General features: G+C 45.4%; 1 protein-coding gene across 2 annotated transcripts in view; it reads right to left on the bottom strand.

The window, feature by feature from the left end:
- The window catches only part of LOC129845794 (lysine-specific demethylase 5B-B-like), a 32,755-nt gene that overhangs the window by 8,609 nt on the left and 11,070 nt on the right, over positions 1-13,076 (bottom strand). For both annotated transcript variants that reach the window (XM_055913722.1, XM_055913715.1), the window contains 13 exons: positions 12,767-12,867; positions 12,368-12,526; positions 11,946-12,065; positions 11,580-11,738; positions 11,003-11,184; positions 10,559-10,721; positions 10,314-10,433; positions 9,893-10,090; positions 5,591-5,772; positions 5,082-5,206; positions 4,593-4,743; positions 3,163-3,283; positions 1,829-2,184 (listed from right to left, as the gene is read on the bottom strand). In XM_055913722.1, coding sequence (XP_055769697.1) covers positions 1,829-2,184; positions 3,163-3,283; positions 4,593-4,743; positions 5,082-5,206; positions 5,591-5,772; positions 9,893-10,090; positions 10,314-10,433; positions 10,559-10,721; positions 11,003-11,184; positions 11,580-11,738; positions 11,946-12,065; positions 12,368-12,526; positions 12,767-12,867 — 2,137 coding nt within the window. The remainder of the gene's footprint in view (positions 1-1,828; positions 2,185-3,162; positions 3,284-4,592; positions 4,744-5,081; positions 5,207-5,590; positions 5,773-9,892; positions 10,091-10,313; positions 10,434-10,558; positions 10,722-11,002; positions 11,185-11,579; positions 11,739-11,945; positions 12,066-12,367; positions 12,527-12,766; positions 12,868-13,076) is intronic.

Genomic DNA, 13,076 nt, shown 5'->3' with positions numbered 1-13,076 from the left:
TTATGGCCCTAGACAGCTCTTTGAGTGCGATCTCAGTGCCAGCTTCAGTTTGTGGTGGTAAATACACTGCTGCAAAAAAACAAAAAAAAAGTAACTAGTAGCGTTCTCCTGGCATCTACCAAACCCAGATTAATCCGTCGGACTGCTAGATGCGTGATTCATTACTCCAGAGAAAGCGCTTCCACTGCTCCAGAGTCCAATGGCGGCGAGCTTTACGCCACTCCAGCCAACGCTTGGCATTGCGCATGGTGATCTTAGGCTTGTGTGCTGCTGCTCGACCATGGAAACCCATTTCATGAATCTCCCGAACAGTTATTGTGCTGACGTTGCTGCCAAAGGCAGTTTGGAACAAAGTAGTGAGTGTTGCAGACGATTTTTACGCACCACAGCACTCACCGGTCCCATTCTGTGAGCTTGTGTGGCCTACCACTTCGCAGCTGAGCCATTGTTGCTCATAGACATTTACACTTCACAATAACTGCACTTAGTTGACCGGGGCAGCTCTAGCAGGGAAGAAATTTGACAAACTGACTTGTTGGAAAGGGGCATCCTATGATCAGCAACAAAAAAAAAAAAAAAAAAATTGTACAATTGGCCAGGAGACCAGAAAACTGCCACCATTCCCCCCGGCGCCATTACGATGCTGCCCAACCCAATCTGTTACATACTAGATTCCTTACATATCGCAAATCTCAGTTTTGGACGATGCCGACTTTATGACCAAAATTATCCTATTTACACATTGTGGTAAATTGAGACACGGGAATAAATGTTTGACTCATATCGATGCCACATTGGCTGTCTTCAACCAGAGAAGTTGGTTTTTCGGTTTAGTTGCGCTTGAAAAATGATTTATTACTCAAGTCAGGAAAGGGGTCTACAGCCCTGTCTCAGGTTGACTCCTACTACAGCTAGGTGTCTACAGCCCTGTCTCAGGGCAAGAAAGAAAGGTGACAACTGAACCAAGAGTTTTCCATGTACATTGTTTCATGTAGAATAGAACCATTACAAACACCTCTTCCATGACAGACTGACCAGGTAAAAGCTATGATCCCTTATTGATGTCATTTGTTAAATCCACTTCAGTGTAGATGAAGGGGAGGAGACAGTTTAAAAGATGGACATGGATTGTGTATGTGTACCATTCAAAGGGTGAATGGGCAAGACAAAATATTTAAATCCCTTTGAACAGAGTATGGTAGTAGGTGTCAGGCGCACCAGTGTGTGTCTCATGAACTTCAAATTTGCTGGGTTTTTCACACTCAACAGTTTCCCATGTGTATCAAGAATGGGTGGGGGACCAAAGGACATCCAGCCAACTTGACAACTGTAGGAAGCATTGGCGTCAACATGGACCAGCATTCCAATGGAACGCTTTCGACATCTTGTGGAATCCATGCCCCAACGAATTGATGATGTTGATCATGCTGTCTTTGCCATTGAATGGCTGAATGGAATTCTACAGTATTTCAATTAAATGTTAAGGACAAAATTACATGCATTTAAGTATTTTTTGTTGTAGTGGGGACAGTAACATCAGTAATATCTAAAAATGATACTTTAAGGAAAATGTTTATATATTTTCAGACATTTATGTTAAGCTCACATAATATAATGTAAAAAAGTATGCATTAAGGTGTCTGTAATAGAATAATGTAGACAAAGTTTTTTCTATAGCTTCCAAAATATTTTCTACAATGGTGATGAGTGCCAAGATGGTGGCTTAAACACAGCGCCCCCTATCAGTCATCTAGTGTATATATAAATCATTGCATATTCAATTACAAGCCACTTGCCACTCGCCCCTCCTCGTCAATCTGCCTCTCACCTAGCCTCCATGAGGCGGAGCGCCCGCTCCTCCCAGTGCTCCGACATGGTGAGCAGCTCCTGCAGGTGGGCCATAGCCCTCTCCACTGAGCCGTGTGGGGCCAGGCCCACCCCCTGGTCTATCAGCCTCCGCATGGTGTCCAGACATAGGCTGTGGGGCCGGACACTGGCCCCCTTAACCCCGTCTAGCCAGCGGGCCTGCTCCAGCCTCTCCCTGAGCAGGGCCAGCTGGGGAAGTTCCACATCCAGGCCCAAGCTCAGGTCCAGCAGGCCCTGCAGCGCCGCTGGGCTGGGGGCCTCGTCAGAGAGGAGCTGCTCACTGCTCTGCTGGAAGTCATCCACGCGGGTCAGCAGGTCCTGGGAGAAATACAAGCAGGTTAAAGCACTAATCAATTAAAGTTGTTGTTTTTCAGTGTACTCCTGGTCCTAAAAGACTACGGTGGCTTGTAGGTAGGCTTTTGTCCCAGCCTAGTGCCACATCAAGTAATCAATCAACTCATCAAGACTGCTGAGCTGAGTCAGGTGTGTTAGTGAAGTGAGAAACAAAGTACTCGACTTGTTACTGTGGTGGTAGTAGGTCCTCCGGCCCCAATCACCATGCATTTACTTTAATGTCATTTAGCAGACACTCTTATCCAGAGTGACTTACAACCAGTGCATTCAACTAACATGCTGACCACACCGCTCGCACGTGCGTGCGCCATCATTCGCATGTTGATTTTGTCCACCCACACCAGACACAATCAGGACACGCAGGTTGAAATATCAAAACTCTGAACCAACTACATTCATTTGGGGACAGGTCGAAAAGCATTAAACATTTATGGTAATTTAGCTAGCTAGCTTGCTGTTAGTAGCTAATTTGTCTTAAAATAACAACCTAATGTTTATATCCTATCTGAAATGCACAAGGTCCTCTACTCCAACAATTAATCCACAGATAAAAGGGTAAACAGAGTTAGTTTCTTGTAATCTCTCCTCCTTCAGGCTTCTTTTTTGGACTTTATATGATGGTTGGCATCCAACTTTAAGGTGCATTCCCACCACCAACTGGACTGGAGTGTGGACCTCAGTTTATCTTTCAATCACCCACGTGGGTATATGCTCCTAAAAACCAATGAGAAGATGGGAGAGGCGGGACTTGCAGCGCATCAAACGTCACAAATAGAACCAAGTTCTATTTCAGCGCCTGGCTACGCAGACGCTCGTTGACGCGCACGAGCAGTGTGGGTGCAATGATTGAATAACATGTATGTGTACATTTATTTTTGGTGTGGTCAACATGTAAGGTAATTAAGACAACCGTATATCAAGTAAAACCTTCCTGACGCCTACCTTGAGTAAGGGGGCCTGGCGGATGCTGCAGGGTAGGTTGTGCAGCTGCCTGACAAACGACCTGAGCTCCTCCACTGTCAGCAGGTTCTGGCTCTGGGACTTCCTTCCACCTGAACGATACCTGACAACAACACACTAGATCAGAGACATGGCTAACATTCAGGGCACACAAGCTGAAATACATTTTCACTAAAGCACATTTGATCTGCGATAGATTTGCATCCTGTCCAGGGGGTGTACTTATACATCAAGCTGCCTTTGGCTCCGACACTATAAGCTGTTCTGGCTTGTCAGGCCAAGGCTTGTGCAAAGCTACTTACTTACATTATTGGTTTCAGAATTAGCTACCATTTGGTTAACTATGTGGCTAAGAATACAAGAATCAGGTGTGGTAAAGGATGTTAACTAGGAATGCACAATATATCGGTAAGCATATCGGACGATATTAGCGAAAAATGCCAACATCGGCATGGGCCCGATGTCTAGTTTAACACTGATGTGAAAAAACCAATGTCCAAGCTGATGTGCATACCTATATAACGTAGGTAGATGACAATGACGCCACGAAAAATACTGCACTACATGTGCAACACAGCATTTCTAACCTAGCCCACAATGTCTGCTGTGTGGATCTATTTTGAAGAAGTTTCAAAGGAAGATAAAAAAGGCCATATGCAACGTTTGTGCTGCTATTATTTCCAGAGGACAGGAGAAAGTGATATCTTTCAATACCACAAACCTAATTACTAATTTTAAAGTGCATTATCCCCAAACGTTCGGCGACTACTTAGAACAAAAGAAGAAAAAAAACTAAGCTCACACTTCCAACAAGTTCAAGTCGAGCAGTCCTTTGAAAGAGTAACAACATTTCAGCGAGACAACTCAAAGGCGAAAACCATTAACGCCAAGATAATGGTATTCATTGCCCTTGACAATCAACTGTTCTCTGTCGTGGAGGATGTTGTAATTTCGGTTCATCCCTAATTTTAACATTAGAAAGCATTTTAAATGGGCCTCCCGAGTGGTGCAGTGGGTTAAGGCACGATCTCGGGCTGTTTCACAATAGCACAATTGGCCCAGGGTCGTCCGAGTTAGGGAAGGGTTTGGCTGGGTGGGCTTTACATGGCTCATGGCGCTCTAGCAACTCCTTGTGACGGACCGGGCGCCTGCAGGCTGACCTCAGTCGTCAGTTCAACGGGTTTCCTCCGACACATTGGTCTGGCTGGCTTCCGGGATAACGGGCGGGTGTTAAGCGCGGTTTGGCGGGTCATGTTTCGGAGGACGCATGACTCGACCTTTGCCTCCCGAGCCCGTTGGGGAGTTGCAGCGATGAGACAAGATCGAAATTGGGGAGAAAAAAGGGGGTAAAATGTTTTTATTAAAAAAGCATGATAATACAAATCATGTGTGTTTATACGCACACAGCCTACCTGGTCTGCCTCTTCCCAATGAGTAGCTGCTGGGCCACCACAGCACACTTCTCAGCATCCAGGGTGACTGTGCAGAGCTGCCGCAGGAGGTCACTCTGAGGGAACCGCTTCACCTCTGCCTCCACCACCAGGGAGCGCAGCTCTTCCAAGCCTGAACACACATAAATAAACCAACATGGCTTTAAACAAAGTCATCAACGCATTCAAAGAATCACGGTCCAATGATCACGTAAGCTGTACAATTAGCAAAGAGTAGAGAATAATCTATTTTAAACTATTCTGGTATTCTGTGTGCATCCTTAGACAAAGACCACATATCTGGGTGATAAGGAGGACAAAACATTCCATGAGACATTTAAGAACATCTTGTCGTCTTTGGGTTATGCAAATAAGCAACCAAAACATTTTGCGTTTTATTACGTAAGGAACAATTTGAATTACATAGATGCCTGAACCCAAAGAGGTATCCTACTTAGGGTTACTACTTACCACTTTTCTTGTCTTGTTTGGCCTCCAGGATGTCACTGACATGGGAGACCCAGTATGTGTAGGACTCAGCACGCAGAGTGACTGCTTCCATCATGGGGTAGAGCTCAGCCATGGTAAACCTGTAGCTGTAGACCAAGACACAGGTCTAGTATGTTTCTGAGGACTAATCCTGGCTGAGTAACAGCTGTCACAATTGGTGATTTTAGCCAGGTGACCCATATCTTTTTAGTGTTTCGTCTTTATCAGAAGGTCTAGGCCTTTAGACGTTTCAATGCTGCGCACTCCAACTTTGACCCTTACTTTAAGTTGACACGTTCTTAAAAAGGGGCATTTTAGTCGAGAACATAATTTAAAAAAAATACATTTGTGCATGGGATCTGTAAATTAGCATTTGAGCTTCTGTTGACTGCACGTTACTGTAAAACATGGGATGTACGTAATGAGGGGGACATGTAGTATATTAACATTATGTGGGCATTTAGAACTAACTTGGGTGTGGATTGACTTACTTGAGTGTGAGTTTGCTGGAGGTGCAGGAGCAGAGGTCGTGGGCATGGTGCAGACACACCAGCTGGCCGGGGCTGCAGGGACAGGTGAGGGCAGACAGGTAGCAGGTGGTCCTGCACTTGGAACACTGGCGCTCCTCGTCTGGCAGCAGGTCGTACTCCGCCTGCTGGGAACGCTGCACGCCCTGGGAACACACAGATAGGGTCATCAACACACACACACACAGATTAGTAGTGTCAAAGAGATCACACACAGACACCCACACCTAGAGCCATACTAGGAGGAGAGACAGGGATGAACCGGGCACATAGACACATGTGGAGGAAAGTTAACTGTGGCCATTTCAAATCAAATTGTATTGGTCGCATACACATATTTAGCAGATGATATTGCAAGTGTAGCGAAACGGTGCAGTAATCTAATACACAACTCTAAAAAAGTTAAAGAATGGATTTAAGAAATATTAGGAAGAGCAATGTCAGAGTATAAATAAATGGGATGTATAGACATTATGGACAGTAGATTGATAGAATATATAGTATATCTGAAGAATACGTAGGATAGAATAATATATGTAGAGCAATAGTTCAATTGGATAGGACTAGAATACAGTATATACAGTGCATTCAGAAAGTACTCAGACCCCTTGACTTTCCCCACGTTTTGCTACGTTACAGCCTTATTCTAAAATTGTTGAAATCTACACCGAACACCCCATAATGAAAAAGCAAAACCGGGATTAGACATTTTTGCAAATGTATAAAAAAAAGGAAATATCACATTTACATAAGTATTCAGACCCTTTACTAGGTACTTTGTTGAAGCACCTTTGGCAGCGATTACAGCCTCAAGTCTTACGGTATGACGCTACAAGCTTGGCACACGTGTATTTGGGGAGTTTCTCCCATTCTTCTCTGCAGATCCTCTCAAGCTCTGTCAGTTTGGATGGGGAGCGTCGCTGCACAGCTATTTTCAGGTCTCTCCAGAAGATGTTCGATCAGGTTCAAGTCCAGGCTCTGGCTGAGTCACTCAAGGACATTCAGAGACTTGTCCCGAAGCCACTCCCTGCATTGTCTTGGCTTTGCGGTTAGAGTCGTTGTCCTTTTGGAAGGTGAACCTTGACCCCAGTCTGAGGTCCTGAGCAGGATTGCATCAAGGATCTCAATGTACTTTGCGCCGTTCACCTTTCCCTCGATCCTGACTAGTCTCCCAGTCCATGCTGCTGAAAAACACCCCCACTGCATAATGCTGCCACCACCATGCCTCACTGTTGGGAGGTGTCTGATTTTCTCCAGGCGTGATGCTTGGCATTCAGCGCAGAGTTCAATCTTAGTTTCATGAGACCAGAGAATCTTGTTTCTCGTGGTCTGATAATCTTTAGGTGCCTTTTGGCAAACTCCAAGCGGGCTGTCATGTGCCTTTTACTGAGGAGTGGCTTCTGTCTGGCCACTCTACCATAAAGGCCTGATTCGTGAAGTGCTGAAGAGAAGGGAGAACCTTCCAGAAGAGGAACTCTTTTTTGGTACCCTTCCACAGATCTGTGCCTCGACACAATCCTGTCTTGGAGCTCTACGGACAATTCCTTCGACCTCATGGCTTGGTTTTTGCTCTGACGTGCACTGTCAACTGTAGGACCTTATAAAGACAGATGTGTGCCTTTCCAAATCATGTCCAATCAATTAAGTTTACCACAGGTGGACTTAAGTTTTAAAAACAACAAGGATGATCAATGTAAACAGGATACACCCAAGCTCAATTTCAAGTCCATTAGCAAAGGGTCTGAATAGAGTATTTCTGTACATTTTTTATAGAATTACATTTACATTACATTTAAGTCATTTAGCAGACGCTCTTATCCAGAGCGACTTACAAATTGGTGCATTCACCTTATGATATCCAGTGGAACAACCACTTTACAATAGTGCATCTAACTCTTTTAAGGGGGGGGGGGGGGGGGGGCGGGGGGGGGGGGGGGGGGTTAGAAGGATTACTTTATCCTATCCTAGGTATTCCTTAAAGGAGGTGGGGTTTCAGGTGTCTCCGGAAGGTGGTGATTGACTCCGCTGACCTGGCGTCGTGAGGGAGTTTGTTCCACCATTGGGGTGCCAGAGCAGCGAACAGTTTTGACTGGGCTGAGCGGGAACTGTACTTCCTCAGAGGTAGGGAGGCGAGCAGGCCAGAGGTGGATGAACGCAGTGCCCTTGTTTGGGTGTAGGGCCTGATCAGAGCCTGAAGGTACGGAGGTGCCGTTCCCCTCACAGCTCCGTAGGCAAGCACCATGGTCTTGTAGCGGATGCGAGCTTCAACTGGAAGCCAGTGGAGAGAGCGGAGGAGCGGGGTGACGTGAGAGAACTTGGGAAAGTTGAACACCAGACGGGCTGCGGCGTTCTGGATGAGTTGTAGGGGTTTAATGGCACAGGCAGGGAGCCCAGCCAACAGCGAGTTGCAGTAATCCAGACGGGAGATGACAAGTGCCTGGATTAGGACCTGCGCCGCTTCCTGCGTGAGGCAGGGTCGTACTCTGCGAATGTTGTAGAGCATGATCCTACAGGAACGGGTCACCGCCTTGATGTTAGTTGAGAACGACAGGGTGTTGTCCAGGATCACGCCAAGGTTCTTAGCACTCTGGGAGGAGGACACAATGGAGTTGTCAACCGTGATGGCGAGATCATGGAACGGGCAGTCCTTCCCCGGGAGGAAGAGCAGCTCCGTCTTGCCGAGGTTCAGCTTGAGGTGGTGATCCGTCATCCACACTGATATGTCTAGAATGTGCTAAAATAAAAGATAAATACTTTTCGCTTTGTCATTACGGGGTATTGTGTAGATTTATGAGGAAAATGTGTATTTAATCAATTTTAGAATAACTTATTTATATATAAACTCAGCAAAAAAAGAATTGTCCCCTTTTCAGGACCCTGTCTTTCAAAGATAATTCGTAAAAAACAAATTACTTCAGATATTCACCAGAACGCACAATCCCGCCATCAGTGCTCAGACTTAGGCTGAGAGAGGCTGGACTGAGGGCTTGTAGGCCTGTTGTAAGGCAGGTCCTCACCAGACATCACCGGCGACAACCGTCGCCTATGGGCACAAACCCACTGTTGCTGGACCAGACAGGACTAGCAAAAAGTGCTCTTCACTGACGAGTCGCAGTTTTGTCTCACCAGGGGTGATGGTCGGATTCGCATTTATCGTCGAAGGAATCCGAGAGTTACACCAAGACCTGAACTCTCGAGTGGGATCGATTTGGAGGTGGAGGGTCCGTCATGGTCTGGGGCGGTGTGTCACAGTATCAACGGATTGAGCTTGTTGTCATTGCAGGCAACCTCAACCCTGTGCGTTACAGGGAAGACATCCTCCTCCAGCCATACTGCTCATTCTGTGCGTGATTTCCTGAAAGACAGGAATGTCAGTGTTCTGCCATGGCCAAGAGCGAAGAGCCCGGATCTCAATCCCACTGAGCACGTCTGGGACCTGTTGGATCAGAGACTGAGGGCTAGGGCCATTCCCTCACAAAATATCCGGGAATTTGCAGGTGCCTTGGTGGAAGAGTGGGATAACATCTCACAGCAAGAACTGGCAAATCTGGTGCAGTCCATGAGGAGGAGATGCACTGCAGTACTTAATGCAGCTGGTGGCCACACCAGATACTGACTTACTTTTTGATTTTGACCCCCCCCCCCCTTTGTTCTGGGACACATTATTAAATTTCTGTGGAACTTGTTCAGTTTACGTCTCAGTTGTTGCATCTTATGTTCATACAAATAATTACACATGTTAAGTTTGCTGAAAATAAACGCAGTTGACAGTAAGAGGACGTTTCTTTTTTTGCTGAGTTTATATATCACACACACAGTCAAAAGTTCTCACACCTACTCATTCAAGGGTATTTATTTTTACATGGTAGAATAATAGTGTAGACATCAAAACTATGAAATAACACATGGAATCCTGTAGTAACCAAGAGTGTAAGGTCAAAATATATTTGATATTTGAAATTCTTCAAAGTAACGACCCTTTGCCTTGATGACAGCTTTGCACACTCTTGCACACCCCTCTTCAAAGGGTGGCTACTTTGAAGAATCTCAAATATACTTTGATTTGTTGTTTTTTGGTTACTACATGATTCCATGTGTTATTTCTATATTTTTTATGATGTCTTCATAAATTATTCTACAATGTAGAAAATTGTAAAAATAAAGAAAAGCCCTAGAATGAGTTGGTGTGACCAAACCTTTGATTGGTACTGTATATATATACACTTTCCAAATGCACTGTACGTGCCGGTATGAGAGGCCTCTTACCATCAGGCTGACTTTGTCCCTCAGCTTGTCTTCCTCCTGGAGCATGACGGTCATGTCCCTCTGCACAGCCGAGGCCAGGGCCACATCCATGGTGGTGTCCGCCTTGGACGCCATCTTGCAGACCATCTCGTCGTGGGAGAAGACACAGTACCTATTCAGCTGCCGATAGTGGTCCACACACATGCGGCCCATGGGCATCTGAGAAATAGCGGGAGGCTTTGGGTTAGAACTATACTCTACTATCGATTTAACACCATCAACAAGATCCATATATAGTGCTGGTTACATCAGTGATAACCAAACTTGATCCAAAGAACTACAGGGTATACAGGCTTTTGTCCACTGCTCATTAGAAGTATCTTCTGGCTATTCAATTACTAGCTTCTGTATGGTATTTATGAGGGACTTCATGGCATCTTACCCAGTCCATGGTGCAAAAGTTGACAGCCTCAGCGAAGTTGAAGCCCTGGTTAAATCCACTATGGTAGGCTCTGGGGAAGGTGATGACAAACTCACCAGAGCACTGATTGGTGCGATAAATCTAGAGAAGAGTAGGTATGAAGTCATGGTTAGACCAATACCATAGCTACACACAATGTTATATTTTTTTACCTGCCCACCTGCCTTCATCACTGTATGTGTGTTGTTGGTGGGTGTGGTACTTACGGGGACGCCATGGTTCATGAGTGTGTTGGGGTTCATGATTGTGACCAGCTGGTGCAGGAGGTCAGGCTGGGACTCAAACAGCTCGGGGGCTAGTTTCCTCATCACCCACTCCAGCTTCTCTGCAGCGTATCCCGGAACCCCGTACCACGTCTTGGGCTCTCCCCTGAGAACACAGATGTCATTTTCTCAAAAACACTGACGTTATCACTTAAGCTTGAGGTGCATTCTTGTGTGTTTAATACTATGTCAACCAATAAACTCACTCCAATACTAAACAAGCATATGGGTTTCAAAAGATTCCTCAGAATAAAAGAAGCAGAGATATTTGCTTAGACCTCTACACAATGCTTTATACCTAGGGCCAAGTTTTCCCAGGTCCAGCCACAAGGTCATATTATACTATACTGATGGCCTGTGGGGCCTTAAGAGGACACCTTTCTGTACCAGTGCAAGTAGTTGATGGAGTAGCTCCAGTGGTCCTCAATGTGCCAGCAGAAGGAGGAGAAGCACATGCCCACGTAGAGCCAGGGTAACTTCATCCCACAGATGTCGGCCGTAATGTGAGTCAGCACCGAGGAGTCCATCACGGGCATGTTGTTCAGGTTCCAGCCACTGCTCAGGTAATCCTAAGCGTCAGAGAAAGGGCACAAGTTCAGGCTAGACTGAACTCAGGGTGACAGTCTAAGATACTGGGTCTGAGATGCTACTTTACTGGGAAGGGTTTCATCTGCATTAGAACTCCAATATCACCATAAATACTAGCAACAAGTTTTACCAAGGTCTCTGAGGGGCATAGATTTCTGGGAGGTTGTGATGTAGCTACTAGCTAGCTAATAATTGTCTCAACTCTAGATCTAGAAAATATTGTGAGAAGTAGATTCTAAAGAAATGAATAATCTTTAGGTGACAAACCGCTCTCTTGGTCTGAGATGATGTACTGTTGCCATGATGTTGCGGTAAAATAAACTTCATAATCCTCCCAATACCTAGCCTATGTTAACCTGTAGGAGAGCCTTTGTACCTCATCCTCAGGGGAGACTTGGAATCGTCCGCCTCTGATGGGGAAGCCGCTCCCAAACTCCTTGGAGGCGATGTCTGCCCCATACTCCACAGTAACGTCCTCTTCGATTGTGCTGACCAAGCGCCAGAACTCCTTCTCCACTAGCTCTGTTGGAACCATCTGACAGAGAGAGAGAAAGACACACCGTTACCTCAACTTCTGACTGAGCATGGATGAGCTCCATCTAATACAGTCAATATCAGGCTGGAGTTCAGAAGCACGCCACTGAGAAAATATTTTGTAATGGAGGCTCCATTTCAAACTTGTTAAATACAAATATTTTCCAGTTCTCTCTCTACTAAACACCACATATACTGCCAAACTTACATGAACCGGCATGTTGAAATAGTCTGACTTGAAGGAGTCTGCCATGTCCCCAAAAGTGCGTAGAGAGTAGTCCCTGCCAGCCTGCTCGAAACCAAAGGCTACCTGAGGTTTGCAACACTCCTGTGGGGAAGACAAGAATGGGATGTAAGCACTAATACAGCAAATGTCACCTTTATTTATTTATTTTAATCAGGAGAAGAATTCCATTGAGTAGCTACAGAAAATAACATACAGAAGAGCAGAATTTGAGCATGCTTTTGTCTAGCTGTGCGTTTGCCTTTACAGTGAAAACAATATTGAGTTTCAATTTCCATACTACTGCTACTGCAGTGTTCAACAGCTTCCCCAGTGGACGGGGTGTGTGGAGTGTGTTGACAGAGTAGTATGGTAATTGGGTCTGGAAGAGAGAGGCTATCTGTCACCTGAGCAAGGCACTTGGGACACCTCCAGTCTCCTTTGGGGACATCGTGGAGGGGCGGGATCAGACAGAAGGTGTGGTAGCTGTCGTCACAGCCGTCACACAGCAGCAGGCGGTCCTCTTCACTCCCGCTGCCACACACCAGACACATGTACTGGTCCACCTGAGACAGACACGCACAGCGATACTTCTTATCCACTTTTCAGCTAAAACATTGCAAAATGGCTGCCATAGGTCAACCAGGTGGGTGGATGGGATGAGTTACTTTTGAGAGAAAACTGACCTGTATAAATGCTACCCATTATGGTTATTATAATCATTACCATCATCATAGTAATAATGAAGAGACAATTAGCCCTGATTAGCTAAAATACATTAGCATATATAAAGGTACTTTACTCACTGTGGGATCGTTTTTCTTAGTCAGCACGTTTTCTTTGTCACTTGTTATTGGCTCCTCATGCTCGGTGGCTTCCTGTTTCACCTGAACAGGTAACACTTTCACTGAAATAAATTTCACATTGTTAATGGAGGCCAAGGAATACAGTATGTACTAATATAAACAACCCTGTTCTAATATACACGGAACAAAAATATAAACCTAACATGAAGTGTTCGTCCCATGTTTCATGTGCTGAAATAAATTATCCCAAAAATGTTCCATACGCACAAAAGGCTTATCTCGCTCAAATTTTGTGCAGAAATTTATTTAC

This window comes from Salvelinus fontinalis, chromosome 3 (genome assembly GCF_029448725.1).
Source record: "Salvelinus fontinalis isolate EN_2023a chromosome 3, ASM2944872v1, whole genome shotgun sequence".
Taxonomy (NCBI): Eukaryota; Metazoa; Chordata; class Actinopteri; order Salmoniformes; family Salmonidae; genus Salvelinus; species Salvelinus fontinalis.
This window is presented reverse-complemented; position numbering and strand designations above follow the sequence as displayed.